This window comes from Chiloscyllium plagiosum, chromosome 48 (assembly GCF_004010195.1).
Source record: "Chiloscyllium plagiosum isolate BGI_BamShark_2017 chromosome 48, ASM401019v2, whole genome shotgun sequence".
NCBI lineage: Eukaryota > Metazoa > Chordata > Chondrichthyes > Orectolobiformes > Hemiscylliidae > Chiloscyllium > Chiloscyllium plagiosum.
The window spans coordinates 6,934,109-6,958,069 of NC_057757.1; the positions used below are offsets into that span (position 1 = coordinate 6,934,109).

Below are 23,961 nucleotides of genomic sequence, written 5' to 3' on the forward strand. Positions count from 1 at the left end.
AGTTGTTCAGAGTGAGGACCAGTTCAGTCAGTCGAAGGAGGGTGTCAGTGGAAGGGTACTGGTTGGTACGGCGGGAAAGGAAGAAGCAGAGGGCTTTGAGGCCTTCATGATGGGGGATGGAGGTGTATAGGGACTGGATGTACATGGTGAAGATAAGGCGTTGGGGGCCGGGGAAGCGAAAATCATGGAGGAGGTGGAGGGCATGGGTGGTGTCCCGAACGTCGGTGTGGAGTTCCTGGACTAAGGGGTCAGGACCGTGTCAAGGTATGCAGAAATGAGTTCGATGGGGCAGGAGCAGGCTGAGACAATGGGTCGGCTGGGGCAGTCAGGTTTGTGGATTTTGGGCAGGAGGTAGAAACGGGCGGTGCGGGGTTGTGGGACTATGATGTTGGAGGCGGTGGATAGGAGATCCCCTGAGGTGATGAGGTTATGGATGGTCTGGGAGATGATGGTTTGGTGGTGTGAGGTGGGGTCATGGTCAAGGGGGCAGTAGGAGGAGGTGTCCGCGAGCTGAAAGGATTAGGGGACGCAAATCCAATTACAGTAAAAACAAAGGAAAACTGGTACAGAATCACTACAGTGTGGACGCAGGCCATTCGGTCTATCCAGTCACACTGAATCTCAGACCCACCCACCTAGCTGAGATCTGTAACCCTGCATTTTCCAATGGTTAACCCACCTAGCCTGCACATCCCTGGATACAATGGATAATTTAGAACGGCCAATCCACCCTAACCTTTGGACTGTGGGAGGAAACTGGAGCACCCGGAGGAAACCCATGCGGACACAGCGGAGAAAATGCGAACTGCAGACGGACAATCGCCCCGAGACGGGAAGCAAAGCCGGATACGCTGGGGTTACCGGGGCAGGATAGCGGGATGGGGAATGGGTCTGGGCTGGACGCTCTTCTGGGGGCACTCGATGGGCCGATTGGCCTGCGCACACTTTTGAGGGGGTGCAGAAAAGATGGAATTACGAAGAATAATTCCTGAGTTTGGCTTTGGGGCGAGATCGGAGAATTCTGGAATATCCCCAGAGAGGAGAAATTGAACACGGATGTATCGCAAGTGTCAATTCAGAGCAGCTAAAATGGTTATCTATCTGCAGTAGGGGCTAGGAGCAGGGGGTATTGATTGAAGGTGAACAGCACTAACTACTGCATGGATAAACTTCCTTCCTCTGTTCCTGCCAGACCCACCCTACCCCCGCCCCCAACAATGGCAGTGCCAACAAGCACCACGCTATCCCCACGATCGCCGCCCCTCAGTCTTCCTGGTGTCAGCTGTGCCCCATTAGCCCGCACCCGCCCAAACCGGTCGCACCTCAGATCGTTGTCTCGGTCCGGCTTGTCCTGAATGAGCCACAGCAGGTCGAATCTGGACAGCAGCGCCGCTGGCAGCTGGATGTTCTGCTCCACCGTCTTCTTGGGATTGTAGCGGCCGTAGGCGGGGTTAGCTGCCGCCAGGATGGAGCAGCGGGCGTTCAGCGTGGTCATGATGCCAGCCTGTGAAGGAAGCACACGGTCTCACAACAGGGGTGGTGTCTCGTCCCCGGCACTGCCCCGGAGACGGGACAGGATGGAGGAGGGGGCTCACATCGAACCAGGTAACGAGAGGCCGGAATGGGGCACTGGTAACCTCAGAGTGTTGGGGGGGGGGGGGGGGGGATCAGTTTGGGAACAAACAACTTTGCACCGAATCTTTCGGGTTTCACTCTCAAGCCAGGGCTAACTGGGAAAGAGACACGGCAAAATCAGGAATGGGAGCATAACATATCCTGAAAAGGCACAGATAGAGTCATAGAGGTGTATAGCACGGAAACAGACCCTTCGGTCCAACTCATCCATGCTGACCAAATACTCTAACCTTCAGATTAGTTTCACAGGTCAGCGCAACATCGAGGGCCGAAGGGCCTGCACTCTGCTGTAATGTTCTAACCTAATCCAGTCCTCTTTGCCTGTATCCCTTTAAACCCTTCCCATTCATATACCCATCCAGATGCCTTTTAAATGCTGTAATTGTACCAGCCTCCACCACTTGCTCTGGCAGCTCATTCCATATACGCACCACCCCACTGGGAAGTGGAGTGGCTGCAGCTGAGATAAAATAAAGGCAGGGTAACATCGAGTCAACCATCAGCAATTTGTCCAGGGCCAGAGACGAAAGACGCTGACAGATTAATCACAAAACTAAGTGCAGTGTTCAGACCACCTAATAACGAAAAGGAGGGAGGATATACTAAATCTGTATCGACGTTAAACGGTTGTACCCAAAATGTTGACTTCTCTGCTTCCTGATGCTGCCTGGCCTGCTGTGTTCCTCAACGCCCTACTTGTGTACTCTGGTTTCCAAATTTGGTCTCTAAATCTGTACCAAACCACAGCAAGGCTACATTTTGCAGCCAGTTCTGGTTGGCATGTTAGATAAAGGATAGAGAGACACTGAAGTGGGGGGGGGGGGGGGGCAATTCCGAAGGACAATACTAGGGTACAGAATCAGGAGGAACAGAACAGAAAGAAAAAGGTCAAGGAGTCTGAAAAGTGGCAAAAGCTCTGGTGGAGTAAATCAGTGGCCAATATAGGGTTGCCCAGGACTTGCGAGTGGTAACACGTAACGTTGTGGTCCAGCTGAACAAACTCCCCCCTTTCCCACCCCGATCCTCGGCCCCACTGCAAACGCCACTCACCTTAGCGATGGAGATGGTCTGCTGCTCCATCACCTCGTGAATGGCGGTGCGGTCGGAGTCCATCATCTTGTCAAACTCGTCGATGCAGCAAATGCCTTGGTCGGCCAGCACCAGAGCTCCGCCCTCCAGGATCATCTCCCCGGTAACAGGGTCCTTCATCACCGCAGCCGTCAGACCCACGCCCGAAGACCCGCGGCCTGTGGTGTACTGACCTGGGGACACACGGAGGTCAAGGTCAAGTCAGCACAGATCCTATCAGCAACACTCTTACTGCCACTGGAACGCTTATTCCGAAAACAAAATGAGGCGTGGCTCAGCAGGCCGTTATTGGCCACCCCTAGGGCAAGGGGGCCTGTTTTCGACTTATTTGGCAAGTTACAGGGAGTGGTACTCAGCTCCCCTCCATCCTGTATTCCTACATCCTTCACCACCCCATTCCCGTTTGGCTGACACCGTGCCCACTTCCCGTTCTCAGTTCTGCAGCCTCTCGCCCTCTCTCCTCACCACCATGCTCCGCCATCAGAGCTACACAGGGACAGCGGGTACTGGCACAATTCCCTCTCCCCTCCCCTCATCAGATTTGTGAACACATGTCTCCCATATGTTAGAGCTGACCCTTCTCTGTAGCCGTAACACCATATTCAATACTCGGCTCTCATGTAGGACTTACCTGGACTGCACACAAAAACAATACTTTTCACACTATCTCGGTGCAGGTGACAATATTAAATCAAATCAACTGAGTGACTTGTTGGTCGAAAAGTGTGGAGCTGGAAAAGCACAGCAGGTCAGGCAGCATCCAAGGAGCAGGAGACATTCCTGACAAAGGGGCCGAGATGTCGACTCTCCTGCTCCTCGGATGCTGCCTGACCTGCTGTGCTTTTCCAGCACCACACTTATCGACTCTCGATCGCCAGCACCTGCAGTCCTCGCTTTCTCCCGAGTGACTTGCTCGGCCATTCCAGAGGCCTGTCAAGAGTCAACTACCTCGCTGCGGGTCTGGAGTCACGTGGAGAGAGGACGGGGGTAAAGACGGTTGATTTCCTTCCCTTAAAGACATTCATGACCCAGATGATTTGTCTAGCTATCACCATTGTTAACAGCTAACCCGAGAATGCAACTTTAAAGAAAAGGGTTTTGTGATTTACACATGAAAGTGAAACTATCACTGTATTCTAACAGATGAAAGGCTTAACAGACAATCAAATTTTCAATATATAATTTCAGTTACATTACTGTAAAGTTTTGCTATAAATTCTGTGTGTTAGGATGGAGCCCTCCACTATCACCTGCTGAAGCAGCAGCACTCTGAAAGCTAGTGTGCTTCCAATTTACCCTGTTGGACTATAAACTGGTGTGGTGTGATTTTTAACTTTGTATGACCCAGATGGGTAGTTTAAATTTCTGATTCAGATCTCTAGTTCTGTTTTAATTTGTTTTTTTCCCATAATGACAGCCGATGATGGTTACCATGGTCACTGCCAACAGGGGTTACCTTTACATTCCACATTTGTTAACCATCTTTAAATCTCACCATGATGGGGTTTGAACCTGCGCTCCCACAGCATGAGTCGGGACATTGAGACTCTAGGTCTAGTGACATTACTGCTAAGCCAACCTCATTCCTAAATAAGACCGTAAAAAATAGGAATGGGGGTGCCTCCAGACTACTGTGCAATTCAACAGAATCTCCGATATCCCCCCTTCCCATTAACCCTCCACTCCCTTATCGATGAAGAATCTATCAACATACACAAGGACTCTGCCCCCACAGCTCTCTGTGGCAAGGAGTTCCAAAGGCAGCCAACGCTCTGAGGGAAGAAATTCCTCCTCATCTCAGTCTTAACTTGGCACCCCTTTATTCAGAGACTATACCCTCTGATCACAAACCCTTGCTTGAGGGGGAACAACATCTCAACATTTACCCTGTCAAACCCCGAAACAATACTTCTCACACTACCTCAATGCACCGGACAATAATAAATCAAATCAACTAAGTGACCTGCTGGTCGAAAAGTGCTGCAAAAGCACAGGTTGCATCTGAGGAGGAGACATTCCTGACAAAGGGGCTGATTGCCGAAACATCTATTCTCCTGCTCCTCGGACACTCATAAGATGATCCCTCTTTACTAGGGATCACCGGAGTCAAGCTTCTCTGAACCTCCTGCAACGAAATAAGGCGACCAAAACTGCTCCAGATGTGAATATCGTGCCCGTGCTTAAAATATGCCAACAGTGGGGTGCTAAGAGATGAGGAGATACTGCCAGTCAGTGCTCCTTGATGTGGAGCAGTGCCCACAAGCTACAGACTCTGGCAACCTGTTCGAGGGGAAAAGAGCTACAGGAAAAGGCGCAAGGTCAGAATTGCTTCACGTGGACGGACTGAAGAAAAAGGTTTCATGCACGTAAATAACCAAATTTTCACAAATCTGTTTTGGACACAGCAAAAGAGCCTGGAGAAATGATTAGATTAGATTCCCTACAGTGTGGAAACAGGTCCTTCGGCCCAACCAATCCACACCGACCCTCCGAAGAGTAACCCACCCAGACCCATTTCCCTCTGACTAATGCACCTAACGCTACGGGAAACTTAGCATGGCCAATCCACCTGACCTGCACATCTTTGGACTGTGGGAAGAAACCGATGCAGACACGGGGAGAATGTGCAAACTCCCCACAGTCGCCAGAGGCCAGAATTGAACCTGGAACCCTGGTGCTGTGAGGTAGCAGTGCTAACCACTGAGCCACGTGCCACCCATAAATCTAATCCTACTCTAAACAGTGCAAGCTTGCATTGTAACTGGAAAAGGATCTAACATGCATTATATAACTGAAACCCGTTCCCACCCAGACGTTGGAACATCATGGACAATGTCAGTGAATAAATTCCCGGAGCCCGGCAGCTTCAGAGGTTGGACACTTACTCCTTGGTGCAAGCCGGTCGATGTAGCAGAGCAGCTGTGATTTGGCCACACCGGGATCACCCATCAGGCAAATGTTAATGTTTCCTGAAAGCAAACAGCAGGGAAACAGAGCTATTAGAATCACAGCTTCCATACAGTGCAGACAAGAGGCCTCCGAACGGCCCCTCACCCGGTCCCATCCCACATTTAGCGCGGCTAATCCACCTAGCCTGCACATCCCCGGACTGTGGGAGGAAACCGGAGCACCCGATGGAAACCCACGCAGACACTCACCGGAGACTGCACTTGAGCCTGGTCTCTGGCACACAGTCAGGCAGCGGTGCTAACCACTGGAACCACCTTGGGGAACATGTTGAACAGTCAAGGGGGCAAATGGCACAGCCGTCAGGATCTTTCTACAGTCTTACAGACACCTCCGAGTGAGCCTGGCTCATTCACCAGCTCCTGAACACAGCTACCCTCAGTGGGGACGATGCTTCCCAATTATTTAACGGAAGTCTGAAAAGGTTATCGGGATACGCACAAATGGAGATTTTAGCTTATAATCAGATCAGCCACAGACCTATTTAACAGTGGACGGGTCAGCGTTAGAGTTGAGGAGTCACAGAACTCCTTGTTTGTACATAATCAAGGTTGCATTACAGAACGCAGAAGCACGTTTTCAGAATATACATAGTTAAAGAGAGGTTACAAGATATTTTAAAGTCAAGTGGGCAATTCGTAGCTAGATACAATGACTGAATAGTGTTCGTGAATTGAGAGAACGAGGGATCAGAGACCTACACTTACAGCATATCCAAAGTCTGGGGAAGGGCGAGGATGAGTGGATTCTCTCTGGGTGCGAAACTGAAGAGTTTGGATTTTTATTTTCAAGATTCTATCGTGGGATGTGGGTGTCGCTGGTGGGCCACTCCTGTTGTTCAATGACAAGGTGGGGGTGATCTGCTTCTTGACCCACTGCAGTCTGTGTGGTGTAGGAACACCAACAAAAAGTGCCCTTAGGGAGGGACTTCCAGGAGGGTGACCAGGCTACACTAAAGGAACGGCTCTGCATTCCCAAGTCAGAATGGCGAGCGGCTCAGATGGGAGCTCGCAGGGGGTGGTGTACCCATGTACCTGCTGCCCTCGCCCCCTCTAGATGGCAGAGCTCATGGGTTTGGAAAGTGCTGTCCAAGGAGCCTTGGCAAGTTGCTGCAGTGCATTTTGTGCAGGGTGTAACACTGCTGTGACTGAACGTCAGTGGCAACTGAATGTTTTAAGATGGATTGGCTGTTTTGTCTTGATGTTGGTCAATAAGTGTGGTGCTGGAAAAGCACAGCCAGTCAGGCAGCATCCGAGGAGCAGGAGAGTCGACGTTTCGGGCATAATGAGTCCTTCAGTCCTGATGAAGAGCTTCTGCTTGAAACATCAACTCTCCTGCTCTTCGGGTGCTGCCTGATCAGCTGTGCTTTTCCAGCACCACACGTTTTGGCTCTGAGCTCCAGCATCTGCAGTCCTCACTTTCTCCTTATCCTGGGTGGTGTCAAGCTCCTTGAGTGTTGTTGGAGCTGCACCCATCCAGGCAAGTGGAGCGTATTCCATCGCACACTTGACTTGTGTTTGTAGATGGTGGACAGGGTTTGGGGAAACCAGGTGAGATACTCGCTGCATGTTCCAAGCTCTTGTGAGCACTGTATCGGTATGGGCAGTTACTGGTCACTGGTAAACGCCAGGATGTTGATAGTAGGGAGGCTTCAGTAACATCAACAGGTGATGGACAGATTCTCTCTTTTTGTAGATGGCCTTTGCCAGGCAGTTGTGGGGCATGAATGTTATTTGCCAGGACAAAGCTAGACGGAATAGGCAAGGAAGTAAGAGAGAGATTAGATTGGGCAGGATGTCAGAGAGTACAGTAATAAGATACAGATTAGTGATACTAGAGAGCTATTGAGAATGGATGTGGTCTGGGTTAGACAGCAGGTTTAAGATAAGAAGCCCTGAATGATGGAAAAGATTGCCTCAATGGACCAAACACAGCCATGCAGCATGGAAACTTCAGGCTAACTCGCCCATGCCGACTAAGTTTTCCAATTAGACTAGTCCCACTCGCCTGTATTTGGCCCATATCCCTCTAAACCTTCCCTGTTCAAGTACCTGTCGAAATGTCTTTTCAAGCTGGTAACTGTACTTGCGTCTACCACTTCCTCCCAGCTGCTCAATCCACATACAAACCATTCTCTGCGTGGAAAAGTTGCCCCTCAGGTCCCTTTTAAATCTTTCTCCTCTCGCCTTAAAAATATGCCACGAAGTTTTGAACTCCCCCTCCCCCCAGGGAAAAGGCCTCTGCTATTCTCCCTATCTATGCCCCTCATCATTTTATAAACCTCTAGAAGGTCACCCCTCAGCCCCGTACACTGTACAACTCCCCAGTGAAAAATGTTCGCGGCTCTCCTCATAACTCAAACTCTCCAGTCCCAGCAACATCCTGGTAAATTCCCTCTGATTTGACGACTGTAAAGGTCTTTCTACGTAGACCGAGATAGTTGAGTTTAGTTCAGACCTTTACTATCATGTCCTGCTGTGGGAGGGATGTTATCGGAAGGGGGCAACCCAATAACATCCTTCCCACAGCAGGATATAATAATAAAGGTCTGAACTAAACACAACTATCTCCATTCTACACAGAAAGACCTTACAGTCTTCAAATCAGCTCTACCCAGAGTGAAACTAAATAGATTTCTGGTGTCCACTTCATCAGCGGGACAAGAGTCTGACCAAGTTTGGTGAGGCCACTTTTGGAATATCGCGTGCAATTCTGGTCTCCCTCCTATCGGAAGGATGTTGTGAAATCTGAAAGTGTTCAGAAAAGATTTCCAAGCATGTTGCCAGGGATGGAGGGTTTGAGCTACAGGGAGAGGCTGAGGCTGAATGGGGGGGGGGGGGGGGGGGTTTATTACCCTGGAGCGTCAAAGGCTGGGGGATGACTTTACAGAGGTTGATAGAAAGGATAAATAGACAAGATTCAGAGATGCCGGTGTTGGACTGGGGTGTACAAAGTTAAAAATCACACAATACCAGGTTATAGTCCAACAGGTTTAATTGGAAGCACACTAGCTTTCAGAGCGACGCTCCTTCATCAGGTGAATGTCACTATCACCTGATGAAGGAGCGTCGCTCTGAAAGCTAGTGTGCTTCCAATTAAACCTGTTGGACGATAACCTGGTATTGTGTGATTTTTAAATAAATAGACAAGGTGTTTTTCCCTGGGGTGGCAGGGAGTGCAGAACTAGAGGGCATAGGTTTAGGGTGAGGGGAGGGGGAATTTAAAAGGACCTGAGGGGCAACGTTTTCACACAGAGGATGGTGAGAAGCTTTAACCTCTGTGTTGCTGGACAGAATTGTGTCAAGGTACTTTGATTCAACAAACTAATGACCCTTACTTGCGTACAGACTGCATTCAGTTGATTCTTTTGATAGATCTTGAACCAAGAGGTCCCTCTCGAGGGGTCATAAATTTTCATTATTTGAATTACATTCAAAAATTACACATTATTTATATGTTTAAGAGACAGTACAGCCTTAAAGACCAATCAAATGTAATAAGGTGACACGATTGACAACAGGCTAATCCAATATTATTCCCTGGGAAAGGGGTCTTGATTACATAAATCGTCATACCATGGTAGCAGTTCAAGGTTGGTTTGAATACCAAATCACTGTCTTCTGATTCATGTTATGTAAACTCTATTGTTTTCTCTTATCTCTGAATACAACCAACTTAGCAAAGCATCAGTTCAATTTCAATTTCAGGAATGAGCTGCCAGAGGAAGGGGTGGGGGCTGGTACAATTACAGCATTTAAAAGGCACCTGGATGGGTATATGAATAGGAAGGGTTTGGAGGGATATTGGCCAGGTGCTGTCAAGTGGAATTAGATTAGTTTAGGATATCTGGTCGGCATGGACAAGTCGGACTGGAGGGTCTGTTTCTGTGCTGTACATCTCTACGACTCTTAATTCTACTCTGAGGCATGAAGCCAAGTTAATTCAGCAGCTCTTACCTCTGATCTTCATTCCTTTGGGAGACTGATCGACCCCTCCAACCAACAGCAGGAGCAGAGCCTTCTTCACGTCCTCGTGCCCGTAGATTTCAGGCGCAATCGAGGCTGCCAGCTTCTCATAGAAATCCTCTTCTGCAAAAGGGGGGGGGACACAGTGGGTCAGCTCATGTCACCCACGACCGGACACAGTGCCAGCGCAGAGGACCAGGGCCACTGCAACCGGGCAGCTCCTAAACCGCATGGTGCTCTGCCTTATCGAACTTTTACCCACTGACAGCACGTCACCAGAAACACTCCATTCACCAAGTACCCCAACAGCACGCTCACTCCTGCCCCTATATCAAGGCACAGGCCTTTAACCTGCTGGGATCACACTTGCAGCCGCCCAGTAGTGTGGACGGACAGGTTGGAGCCGCTGGCATTTTGTAAAAACATCATTCAGTCACGGGGTGAGGGCATCGCTGGCGAGGCCAGCATTTATTGCCCATCCCCTAATTGCCCAGAGGGTAACCACGTTGCTTGGGTGTGGAATCACATTTGGTCCAGGCCGGGTAAGGATAGCAGTTTCCTTCCCTAAAGGGAACCAGACGGGTCCTTCTGAGCATCAATAACGGATTCACGGTCATCATTAGACTTTGATTATAGATTTTGACCGAATTGAAGTTCTACCATCTGCCGCGGCGGGATTTGAACCCACGTTCCCCAAGGCACGTGACCCAGAGGCCCACCCCTAAATGCCCAAAGGGTAACCGCATCGCTGTAGGTCTGGTGTCACATGTCAGTCAGACTGGGTAAGGACATCAGTGGACCTGATGGGTTTTTCCGGCAATGGATTTACTGTCATCACTCAAACGCTTAATTCCAGATTTTTATGGAATTCAAATTCCACCACTGTCATGGCTGGATTTGGACCCGAGTCTGCAGAACATGACAATGGTCTCCGCATTAACAGTCCAGCGACAATACTTCTAGACCATTGCTTCCCCTTCAAGCTGATGCTCAGCGACCTCCTCCCGACCCCTGCCGCAGTGGATTACTCCCAGGATCCACTATGATCGCCCAGAGACGACCTTGCACTGAGACTCTACTCACTCAGAGAATCCCTGCCGTGTGGAATCAGGCCGTTCAGCCCATTGAGTCCACACCGACTCTAATGAGCATCCCACTCAGACCCCTACCCGATCCCATCCCTGTATTTCCCATGGCTAACCCACCTAGCCTGTATATGCCCTGGACACTACGGGGCAATTAAGTGCGGCCAGTCTACCCTAACCCACACATCTCTGGACCGTGGGAGAAAACCGAAGCACTGTGTGGAAACCCTCGCAGACATGGGGAGAACATGCAAACCTGCCCTGACAGGATCCAACCGATGGGAACCACTAACTCAGTATAAACCATCACCCAAACCCGGGGTATAGGTACGTCACACCCAGTCACTACACTGCTCCTGCACGGCACACCAAATCGGCAGTGACCTCTCCCTGTGGTCACGCCTCCCAACCTCCCACACCGCCCTGTACATACCAGTGATCTGTCTCAGCTCTTCATCACTCAACTCCTGTGTCCCCAGCTCGTCGTCTTCAGTCTTGTTCATCTGAGAGATCCTGTGAGCCTCCAGGTAGGTCTCCGAGAGCAGACCCTGGGAGCACAGCGGTTTGATTAAACACCGCGACAGGCGGGAGCGCCTTTCCCACGCGATCCCTCCCTGGTGCTCAACCCACTCCCTTACGAGTGATTCTGCTGCCCCCACACCACTCCTGCTGCAACCTATCCCAGTGCGTAACTAGGGTCCCCCCGCTCAGCTCGGTGTTATTGCGTGGTCATTCCCAAACTGTGTCTTGTGGTTCTCCAACCTCCTTCAAGCAGCTAGCGTTTCTCTCAATAAACCCTTTCTAAATAAAAACACTTCTCGCCTCTGAGTGCTCTAACTGCAGTGAGCATCAACGTGTGGTAAAATCCATGTGTGCGCGCTTGCCTCTCCGTGTGGGCACTCGCACATGCGCGTCTGTTTGAGAGACTCTTCCACTAAGTAAAAATGTCAAGGGATATGGGGATAGTGTAGAAATATGCGCTTCCTTTTCATTTATTCACAGGATGAGGACATTGCTGGCTGGGCCCAGTATTTATTGTACATTCCTAATTGCCCAGAGGGCAGTTAAAAGTTAACCACGTCGGCTGTGGGTCTGCAGTCACATGTAGGTCAGATCAGGTAAGGATGGCAGTTGCCTTCCCTGAAAGACATTAGTGAAACAGATGGGTTTTTCTGAACATCGATAACAGATTCATGGTCATCATTGGACAAATCGCTCTGCTATAACCCGTGTTTCGTTAAAGTGAATTTGCTGTAACGCAATTGACAAACTGGGGAACACTGTTTATGAAGTGCGAATTTTTAAAATGTGCGTTGGATTTGATGCAATTACATCGCTGACACTTCAAGCGCTGTTTCTAAAGCGAGATTTTTCTATAACACAGGGTTGCACAACACAACCATCGCATTATAGAAGAACTACCATGTACCAGATTTCAGATTGTTTATTGAATTTAAACTCTATAATCTGATGATTGAAGGAGCGTCGCTCCGAAAGCTAGTGTGCTTCCAATTAAACCTGTTGGACTGTAACCTGGTGTTGTGTGATTTTTAACTTTGTACACCTCAGTCCAACACCGGCATCTCCAAATCATAATCTGATGGGGTGGCATTCGAACCCAAGTCGCTGGGACACGACCTGGGTCTCTGAATTAATAGTCCAGCAACAGTACCACTCAGCTATCGCCTCCCTAAAGGTGTTAATGTAGATCATACTCAAAGCACTTTTGATTAGATTTCCTACAGTGTGGAAACAGGCCCTTCGGCCCAACAAGTCCACACCGACCCTCCAAAGGGTAACCCACCCAGTCCCACTTCCCTCTAACTAATGCACCTAACACTATGGGCAATTTAGCATGACCAATTCACCTGACCTGCACATCTTTGGACTGTGGGACGAAACCCATACAGACACGGGAAGGATGTGCAAAGTCCACACAGACAGTTGCCCAAGGTTGGAATCGAACCTGGGACCCTGGTGCTGTGAGGCAGCAGTGCGAACCACTGAGCCACTAATGGTTTCTTTTTGTTTTAATTTATTTGTGGGGCGCTGTTGGTTGGGTCAGCTTTCACTGCACGCCCCCAATAGGTGGATGAGCGTATGACAGCGCGCAGATTCTGACCCCAGCGCGACAGCAAAGGTTCGTTTATTTTTTTTTAAGGTCCAGAAATGGGAAGGAGCGATGCAGCCCCATCATAGAGGCATAGAGCTATTTCGCACTGCAACAGACCTTTCAGCCCAACCCGTCCATGCCGATCAGATATTCTAACCTCATCTAGTCCCACCTGCCTGCACCCGGCCCATATCCCTCCAAACCCTTTCTATTCATACACCCATCCAGATGCCTCTTAAATGTTGCAATTGTACCAGCTTCCACCACTTCCTCTGCCAACTCATTCCATACACGTACCACCCTCTGTGTGGAAACGTTGCCCCTTAGATCCCTTTTATATCTTTCCCCTCTCTCCCCAAACCTATGCCCTCTAGTTCTGGACTCCCCCTCTCCAGGGAAAAGACCTTGTCTGTTTACCCTATCTATGCCCCTCATGATTTTATAAACCTCTATAAGGTCACTGCCTCTGACGCTCCAGGGAAAACAGCCCCAACCTGTTTGGCCTCTCCCTATAGCTCAAACCCAGGCAACATCTTTGTAAATCTTATCTGAACCCTTTCAAGTTTCACAACATGCTTCCGGTAGGAAGGAGACCAGAACTGCATGCAATATTCTGAAAGTGGCCGAACCAATGTCCTGTACAGCTGCGACCTGACCTCGCCAGTCCTGTCAGGGACAGCTGGACTCTAGCCTTACCTGAATCACCTGCCTGAATCCAGTCCGCATCATGGGGAGGAAGATGCCGGTGATGGTGACATGGTCACCGGGCTGCGCCAGTCTCGTGTTCTCCCCTCGGCTGTACACGGTCATGCTGCGGGGAATATTTCCCACCGGCACCTGGTCGCTCTGGGCAGGGGAAGAAAACAAACCTCTCATTAATGAGGAGTCTGCAGCAAGAAGCACCCCCCCCCCCCCCCCACAACGAGCGCGAGCAAACCCAAATACCGGTCACTTACGTGCCCCCCCCCTGCAGGTACAGGCGCCCTCCTGACTTGTTGGTCTGACACTCACGGCTGGGGCACATGATCAGGGGCATGAAGGTCGGCGACTGGATCTGAAACAGGGAGCGCTTTCAATCAGGGACGGCTGCGGAAAAAGCCCCGACACGGGGCAGGATGGTTGAGGGGGGGGCAAGCAGGATACATTGCAGAAACGCAGCCGCTCCGTCTCAAAGCACTAATGGGAGCAGTTGCTGGCTCTGCAATACACCCTCCCCCACCGTAACTCCACCACCCACCCACCCCACCCTAACATCATGCTGACCCACTCTGGGAAGCAAAACTCTCCCAGGTCCCAGTAGTCCAAGGCCAGAGGCCGAGTGGACGGAAGATGACAGATGCATCGGTGCAGGAGGAAGTCTGCAGGGCTGATTCCCACGCCCCACCCCTGAGTTTTAAAGTGGAGGGACTCTCTCACGCTGGATCGTGGACTGCTGGCCTGTACTTAAGGAGGACTGGAGTATGAGGACGCAGACATTAATCCGCGGTTAAACAAAACTCTGCCCGCACCTCATGCCATGCAGATCTTAAGGAGGGTCCACTGGCCTTGGGAGAGAATAGGTTGCAAGAATGAAATGTGGACTTCAGCAGTTAAGTTAGGAGGAGAGATTATACAAACGAGGCCTCTTTTCTCTGGAATTTCGAAGGTTATGGGGCAGTCTGATCGAAATCTTTGAAAATAACAACAGGAAAAGACAGAACAGACAAACATAAACTACTTCCACCGGATGGGGATTCTAGAACTAGGGAGCAGGGTCTGAGAACGAGAGCCAGACCACTCAGGAGAGACGTGAGGAAGCCCCTTCTACACCCACACAGGGTGGGAGAGGTTTGGAACTCTCTTCCACAAATGGCAGTGGATGTTGGATGCAAGTTGTTAAGTTTAAATCCGAGATAGATTTTTTGTTTGCAAACACCGCGTGGCACGGTGGCTCAGTGGTTAGCACTGCTGCCTCATGGCGCCAGGGACCTGGGTTCAATTCCCGCCTCGGCCAACTGCACTTGTGGAGTATGCACAATCTCCCCTGTATCTGCGTGGGTTTCCTCCGGGTGCTCTGGTTTCCTCCCACAGTGCAAAGGTGTGTGCAGATCAGGTGAATTGGCCATGCTAAATTGTCCATAGTGTTAGGTGCATTAGTCAGGGGTAAATACAGGGTAGGGCAATGGGTCTGGGTGGGTTGCTCTTTGGAGGGTCAGTATGGACTTGATGGGCTGAAGGGTCTGTTTCCATACTGTAGGGAATCTAGTCTAATCAGACAGTTGTATGGAGTTAGGCCACAGAGGTCAGCCAGGGTCTCACTGAAAGGTGCAACAGGCTCGAGGGCTAAATGGTCTACTCCTGTTCCTATGGTGTTGATGGTTCCTTTGAAGGGAAAGAGAGATGGTGATGATCCCAAACAGAATATCCCATGATCCAGCTTCCTTGATGAGGTGTAACCAATAAGAGGACAGTCCTTTGATTGGATGGTGGTGAGATGAGATTCACTGTCAGGACACAGCATATCTAAGCAGGGCACAGAGAGACAGAGATAGATGTAAGGAGGGACAAGTGTCTGACAGCGACAGTGTATGAGGAGTGCACACAAGAAAGCGAGAGAGAGAGCGAGCTCACTTGACAAAGGCGTGTGTATGAGGGAGGCACAGATAGACAACAGGATAAGAGAGACAGAGGTGAGTGGGTATGAGCGACGCACAGAGAAAGAGTGCAGACAGACAGAGGGGACAGCACTTGGCAGTTTGTGTCTCAGGCAGGCAAAGGAGACAAATTGTGCTTCACAGCAAGTGTGCATGAGGGGGGCAGAGAGAACGCATTTGTCAGGGAAATTGAATGAGGGGGCAGAAAGAAAGAGATAGAGAGAGAGAGCACTTGACAGGGACAGTGTATGAGAGAGGTGGAGAGACAGAGAGAGAGAGACAGAGAGAGAGAGAGACAGAGAGAGAGAGAGACAGAAAGAGAGACGGACAAACAGACAATGCTTCACAAGGAGATGTTTGGGTGCTGAATAGTACATTTTCGTAAAACCCAAAAGGAGAGGCGGCAGAATTGCTGGGTACAATTACAAAGAGACAGGTGGAATAGACACCGTGGCTCACTCAGACAGACACTTCCTCTACAGGAATGAGACATGGAGACTGCCTTGTGTGGGCAATTCCAGAACAGAGTGGGCCCTGTTTAAAACTTAGGGATCACTCCTTCAGGAACGGGATGCTGCCTCAGTAGGCGTGGGCGGGTTACCCATTATTTCTGAGACGGAGACAGACTGTTGCCAGGCAGAGGGGTTGCCCGGAGTGGGTGGGAATGTGGAAATTGAAAAGTCAGTCACGATCACAGAACGGTGGAGAAAGCTCAAGGGGCAGAATGGTCTCCATCTGCTCCTCGTGAGCCCCTCCCTCCCTCACCAAATCGAGTCCAAACTGTCCACCCCTACCACACAGTTCACAAACTCGCAGCCAAGCTGCCCGGCAAAGTGCCGCGCCCTCACCGGCTGGTAGGTTTCGGCTCCGCACTGGTCGCACGTGTATGTAGCCACCACCATCATGGGCTTGACCTCGGTCACACGGGTCACGATGCCTCGGACGGTCACCAGCTTGCCGATGCTGTCCGCCTTGACATCTCGGATCACCTTCGGCTTCACGACGCTCGGAGGTTTGAAGTAAACCTCGCTATGGTTTTGGGGGGGGGGGGGGGTAGTGGAGAGAGTGGGGGACAAGTCAGTTAACACTGGGCATCACCAACATCCTTGTTGCATTCTCCAACAGCACTTTCCAGACCCCGGGATCGTTATCATCGACAAAGGACAGGCAGACACATCAGAATACCATCCCCAGCAATTCCCCCTTCAAGCGACTTACCGCCCTGATTTGAAAATACTTCACTGTTGCTTCAGTGTCGCTGGGTACAAATTCTCAAACTCCCTCCCTAACAGTGCTGCGTGGGGTGACTCAGTGGTTAATACTGCTGCCTCACAGCGCCAGGGACCAGGGTTCGATTCCACCCTTGCGTGACTGTCCATGCGGAGTCTGCACGTTCTCCCAGTGTCTGCGTGGGTTTCCGCCAATCCAAAGATGAGCACATTAGGGTGGATTGATTATGCTGAATTGCCCTGTAGTGACCAGGGATGTGTTGGGTAGTTGGACTAGCCATGGGAAATGCAGGGTTGCAGAGATAGGGTAGGTTTGGGTGGGATGCTCCTTGGAGTGTCTTCAAATGTGCGCATTCGAACCAGCTTCCACACTTTGGGGATTCTATGAGCGTCAGGGGCGCTGCTCACCCTAGGAGCTGGCACTGAGCTAGCTGGGTCAGTGTCATGTACTATACACATGTAAATAAAGAGTGACTTGGTGACAGGATACTGGCCTTTGTGGAGTTATTTCAGTCTCCAACAGCATTGTGTAGGTCAACCTGGGTGGCACAGTGGTAAACACTGCTGTCTCGCAGGGACGTGGGTTCGATTCCAGCCTCAGTCAAGTGTCTGCAACTGTTTGTGTGTTCTCCCCGTGTCTGCGTGGATTTTCTCCCACAGTCCGAAGATGCGCAGGTCAGGGTGGATTGGCCATCGCCCCGTGGTGTCCAGGGAATGTACGTTTGGTGCATACACCACGGGAAATGCAGAGTTACAGGAGCAGGGTAGGGGCGATGGTCTTTGGAGGGTTGGTGTGGATTCGATGGGCCGAATGGCAATTGTATGAACCTGCAGCAGTGGCTGAAGGTGACAGCTCACCATCTTCTCAAGGGGCAGCCGGGCAATAGGTACCAGCCCCAACCAGTGACACCCACCTGCGACTAACAGAAAACCAGCCGTGCCCCATCCCCTGAACTAAATAGGAGGAGTGAGTGTTTTGTTTTTGAACGTTTCGGGGATGGTTTGGGGGGAGGGGGGGGGTTGCTCTTTCGCTGAACTTGCACAGGATAGATGGGCTGAATGGTCTGCACTAAACAAGAGAACAGGAATCCCAGCACCTGCACCATGATTCCCAGCCCTGCAAAAGCACCCTGAACCCGGATTAGGGGCTGCCTCCATCCTCAAAGCCTCTCCCAGACACCTCCTCCACCCTCCCCACGCCCACACGGTTAGACTCACAATCGGCGCAGCAGCTCCTGCGGGTACTGGTTCTGAGCATCTCGGACCTCACCGGGATCACGGGTCCGCTGCTCCATCATCAGTCGGTGCTCGATGTAGACGTCCAGAGCATCTTTGTTGGCCACCTGAAGGCAGAGGCTGCAGGTCACCAACCGAAATGTTCAAATGGGGAGGGGCTGAGGAAAGCGACCAGATATCTCTCTCTCGGAGGGCGGAGGGCGGGGGGGGGCACCGACGAACCCTACCCCAACCCAGGGATCCACCAGAGGAGCCCAGTCGGTGCGAAGCCTGGATTCATGTCAACCCTGTGTGGGGAGTCATTCACCAACAAGGAGGCCCTTCAGCCCATTGAGTTTGTGCCAACCTGCACTAATCCCACTCACCAACACTTGTCCCACAGCCTTGAATGTTGCAGAATCTACATTACAGGAGGAGGCCATTCGGCCCATCATGTCCGTACCGGCTCCCAAAAGAGCCCTCCAGCTTAGCACCACTCTCCAGCCCAATCTCCATATCTCTCCAACCTCACCACTTTCAGATATACACCCAGTTCTCTTCTGAAGCCTCCTATGACATCTGCCTCCACCACTCTCCCGGGCAGCTCGTTCTAAATCCAGGCAACTCGCAAAGTAAAGACATTTCTCCTTATCTCAGTCTGAGCTGACAATCTTAACATTGTGGCAATAACAGAAGTTGCTGGAAAAGCTCAGCAGGTCTGGCAGCACCTGTGAACAGAAATCAGAGATAACACTAAGGTGGCCCTTCCTCAGGACTGCTCGAAGGGTCACTTGTGCCCAGGTGGTGTGCTCTTTGGAGGGTCAGTGCGGACTCAACGGGCTGGACGGCCTGTTTCCACACTGTGGGGGCATAGTGACCCGTGCGATTACTGCGCTCCGACCTACCTCCCGCTGCCTGTACCGCGGCAGCAGCTCCTGGACTGCGTCGGCAAAGAGGCTGACATAACGGCGAGTGTTCTCACAGATCGAGTCCACCAGCTCTGGATCTTCCTCCGCGACATCGTCGAGGTCAATGTACAGCGCTACCTGCTCACGGTGAGCTATCTGCACCTGTAGGGGTGGGGGAAGCAACTCAGGAGAGTTAGCATACCCTCACGAAACTCCACGCGTTACACACCCAGCTACACTTGCAGGAGGGAGGGGGGACAGAATGACCCCAGGAGAGTTAGCACACCCATCCGAATCTCCATGCGTTACCCACTCAGCTACACCTGTGGGAGGAAGGGAGGAGGAACATGAACGACCCAAGAGAGTTAGCACACCCACCCGAATCTCCATGCGTTACCCACCTAGCTACACCGGTGGGAGGGAGGGAGGGAGGGGGTACATGAACGACCCAGGAGAGTTAGCCACACTCACCCGAATCTCCATGCGTTACCCACCTAGCTACACCTGTGGGAGGGAGGGGGAACAGAATAACACAGAAGAGTTAGACCCACCCGTATCTCCATGCGTTACCCACCCAGCTACACCTGCTGAACAGATCGACCCAGGAGAGTTAGCAACCACCCCATACCCCCCACATCTCAACGTGTAAACCCCGAGCACCATCCAGTTCCGGAGACTGACATAACAGATGCCGAGTGGCAGGAATTAGCAAGGATCGAACATTCCGGCTCCCAGATTACAGGGTGGGGGAGGGAGACAACAGGTTTGCATTGCTGCTGCGTCTTCAAGTACAAAACAACAGCTTTGAAAGTGCTTCACGCTCCTCCACTCCCCCCACTTTTTGAAACGTGCCCAACCGCCTTTATTGTGTCTGTGCACGTGAGCTCCTGCAGGAATCACAAACAAGTCATGCAGATCTGTCATAGACACGTACAGCACGGAAACAGACCCTTTGGTCCAACTCATCCGACCAGATATCCCAACCTAATCTAGTCCCATTGGCCAGCGCTTGGCCCATATCCCTCCAAACCCTTCCTATTCATATACCCATCCAGACGCCTTTTAAATGTTGTAATTGTACCAGCCTCCACCATTTCCTCTGGCAGCTCATTCCATACATGCACCACCCTCGGTGTGAAAAAGGTTCCCCTTAGCTCCCTTTTAAATCTTTCCCCTCTCACCCTAAACCTATGCCCTCTAGTTCTGGGCTCCCCCATCCTGTGGAAAATACCTTATCGATTTATCCTATCCATTCCCTTCATGATTTTATAAACTTCGGTAAAGTCACCCCTCAGCCACTGACGATCTAGAGAAAATAGCTCCTGCCTATTCAGCCTCTCCCAACAACTGTTCTTGTGATTACCATGGTTGACTCAGGCTCACTGGACATGAAGGTATGAGGTTAATGTGTCTGGGACACAGGAGAGGGAGAGATTGAGGGTGTGTGTTTGGGCCTCAGGGAAAGCTGAGGACACAGGGACTACAGGCAGAAAGGGCTCAGAGAGCGTCTGAGGGAGATGCTTACCAACTGGTCTGCATATTTGAAATGTTTCTTGCCGAGTCCCGTGTCAGTGTAGAACTCCAAGAGGAACTTGGTGCACTTCTCTGTAACAGATAAATACAGGAGACTTTCAGCATCTTCTGGCAGGAGGCAGACAGACGAGACCTTTGGGATGAGGGAGGGAAGGAGGCAGAAATGGGGTGGGTGGGTGTTGGGCAGCAGTGGGGGTAGGAAAAGAGGGAATAAAGGGAAAGAAGGGTAGGCGATGGGATTATTAGGTCTCTCTTACATCTAAGTAACAATTCCCCCTCTTTGAACCACTCCGTGTGTACATTGGGCGTATTTACCCCTCTCCATGTGTGTACACTGGGGGCATTTCCCCCTCGCCCTGTGTGGATACACTGGGGGCATTTCCCCCTCGCCCTGTGTATATACTGGGGGTACTTCCCCCTCTCCCAGTGTGTGTACATGTTGGGGGTATTTACCCCTCTCCCTGTGTGTACATGTTGGGGGTATTTACCCCTCTCCCTGTGTGTACATGTTGGGGGTATTTATCCCTCTCCCTGTGTGTACATGTTGGGGGTATTTACCCCTCTCCCTGTGTGTATATGTTGGGGGTATTTACCCCTCTCCCTGTGTGTATATGTTGGGAGTATTTACCCCTCTCTTACCCCTCTCCCTGTGATAGTCCATGGCGGATCCTGGAATCTGAAACTGGCGCGAAACCGGGGACCACGTGATACTTTACGGATTCAGCCACGTCCCCTCAGAAATGGGGGAGATCTCACAGACCGTGGGCCGAAATAAAGACACAAACAGCAACGGAATGAAGAGGGGGAAAAACGCCCGGCTAGAAGATACTTGGTGTTTAAACTCAGAACCAGACTGAACCCCGGACAGGAGCCTCTTGGTGCAGCAACACAATCAATATTTAACTACCACCCCCTCCTTTCAAATGGAAGAGTCCTGAAGGCGCCAATCCACATAGGTCCCGCCCCCTCAACGTCACATCCGTGTCCGAACCCCGGTTCACTCCCCAACATACCCTTTATAATCCGCATCACGTATAATCTACTTACATACCGATAAGATATATATCCCGCTTCTAATATAGTTAACATCCTCTACACCTAACAGATATATATTCCACATTCTGTATAATCTACACACTATGTACCGAACAGATGTATATCCCACTTCCAATATAATACACACCCTCTACACCTAACAGATATATATTCCACATTCTGTATAATCTACACACTATATACCAAACAGATGTATATTCTACATCCCATGTAATACACACCCTATATATCAAACAGATGCATACCCATGTTCCTTATAGCTCACATCCTAGATGCCCACCCAATACATATCCCGCATCCTGTAGAATCCACACCATTTATAATCAATAGATGTTTATCCTACATTCTATGTAATATGCACCCTATCCACCCAGATGTATGCCCTGTATCCAGTATAATCCACATTTCAAATATCTAACCAATGTATTTCCCGTATCCTATATAATCAGCACACAATATACACACAAGGTACATCCCGCACCTTGTGTAACACACACCCTGCATACTCAGTTGTATACCCCGCATTTTGTGCAATTCAAAATGCAAACCTTGTGTAATCCAGACTCTCTAATACTGGAGAAAGTAAGGACTGCAGATGCTGGAGATCAGTGTCGCCAGTGTGGTGTTGGACAAGCACAGCAACCAAGGAGCAGGAGAATTGATGTTTTGGTCATAAGCCATTCATCAGGGAGGACTGTAATACCCCAACCCCTTGCATAATCGACACCATATATACCCTATACCAGGTGTAATTTGCATATGCTATGTACACCACACAGAATCCACACCCTGTATAACTGCAACCAACGTATCCCACATCCTGCATCCAATACACCCTACACCCTGTATAATCTTCACATTGTATAATCTAAACCCGATATATTTTATGTCATGTGTAATCCGCAATTTATATATCCCACAATTTTACAATACACTACATTCTATATAATCCATACCCTATATCCCTCATAGCCTGTATATCCTGCACATTGTATAATTCTAAACCTTATAAGCCACACCCTGAATAGTCCACACTTTAGATACACATCACCCTACTAAATATGCGCCCCCACACTGCACACCCTGTATATCCCAAACCTTAATTCCCCACATGCCATATAATCCACATTCTATACATCCCATACACTGAATAATCTGCACTCAATATTCCCCAATATACTGCACACTTCATATACACTTTACCCAGTTTAATCTGCACCCTTTATATCCCACACCCCATGTATCCTGCAATTCATATCCTCTACACCCTGTATAACCCACATCCTACATACTCCACACCTTGTATAACATGGACCCTGTACAACGCACAACTTGTATATGTCACACCTTATATAGTCCACACCACATACACTGGGCACACTATATACTCCACACCATATATAATCCACACTCTACATGCTCCACACCCTGTATATCCCACATAGTTTGCACCCTACACCTCATGTAAGACCCCAAAACCTGTAAAATCTTATATATATATATATATATATATATATCTCCTAATATGTATACCCCCACTACATAATCCACATCCTATATACCCTGTATAATCCAGACAAAAAATACACCACACCTTATTTAATTCACATCCAATATATAGTAGAACTATGTAGAATCCATACCCAATATAGTCTAAAATCTGTACAATCAGCATCCTATATTCCCACAGTCTATATATCCCACAATTTAAGTACACCATACCCTGTTTTAAGGGCATCTTGTATATACTACACCTTGTATCTCCTACTCCCTTTGTCATCTGCACCCTAGACATCCCACACTCTGTAAAATTGGCACATAATATACCCCAAACCCCATATACACACACACACATATATGTCACACGCTATATATTCCTCATCCTCTGAACCCTAAAACCTTGTATAATCCAAATCCTACATCTTCTAAACACTGTATATTTGGCATCCCATATAACCCAAACCCTACACCCTATATAACCCTACAGCCTATATAACCCATCTCATGGATATCTGATATATATATATAATATACCCCCATATAATCTCCCCAGTATATATTTATACTCTCTGTATAACCCCACATCCTATATAACCCACCCCATATAATCTCCCACACAATATATATTACATGTATACTCCCTATATAACCCCACAGCCTATATAAAGAGCACGCTAACCATGCTCCTCTCTCTGATTGGCTCTCCCTCCCGGTTGCTGTGGTGACCGGACGCTGATTGGCGGCGGTTTGCTCCAATCGGGAAGCGGAGCCGGGTTAGGCCCGAAGCCTGGGGGTCGGAGTGAGTGAGTATCCGGGACATCTCTCCCTGTCCCCCCGTGTGGGTGAGCAGTGAGCTGTCGGTGGGACGGAGAGAGAGGGCGATGATCTCTCAGCTCTTCATCGTGTCGGCCCGAGGAGACCACCTCATCTACAAGGACCGTATCCCAGAGAGAAACAGCCCCCACCCCCAGACACCCTGATCCCCACAGCCACCCCCCCCCACACACTCTGATCCCCACAGCCACCCCCCACA

General features: G+C 50.0%; 2 protein-coding genes across 2 annotated transcripts in view; one reads left to right on the forward strand and one right to left on the reverse strand.

Moving 5' to 3' along the window:
* Window positions 1–21,322, reverse strand: part of mcm7 (minichromosome maintenance complex component 7) — a 30,762-nt gene extending 9,440 nt beyond the window's left edge. Inside the window, 12 exon segments of the mRNA XM_043683594.1 lie at window positions 1,323–1,504; window positions 2,686–2,897; window positions 5,610–5,693; window positions 9,648–9,779; window positions 11,175–11,289; window positions 13,551–13,723; window positions 13,800–13,908; window positions 16,336–16,516; window positions 17,935–18,059; window positions 18,837–19,001; window positions 20,365–20,444; window positions 21,012–21,322. Of these exon segments, the coding sequence (XP_043539529.1) occupies window positions 1,323–1,504; window positions 2,686–2,897; window positions 5,610–5,693; window positions 9,648–9,779; window positions 11,175–11,289; window positions 13,551–13,723; window positions 13,800–13,908; window positions 16,336–16,516; window positions 17,935–18,059; window positions 18,837–19,001; window positions 20,365–20,444; window positions 21,012–21,033 (1,580 nt within the window). The 5' untranslated portion in view covers window positions 21,034–21,322.
* A 2,352-nt stretch (window positions 21,323–23,674) lies between these two features.
* Window positions 23,675–23,961, forward strand: part of ap4m1 (adaptor related protein complex 4 subunit mu 1) — an 18,108-nt gene continuing 17,821 nt past the window's right edge. The window contains exon 1 of the mRNA XM_043683655.1: window positions 23,675–23,867. Within this exon, the coding sequence (XP_043539590.1) occupies window positions 23,810–23,867 (58 nt within the window). The 5' untranslated portion in view covers window positions 23,675–23,809. The remainder of the gene's footprint in view (window positions 23,868–23,961) is intronic.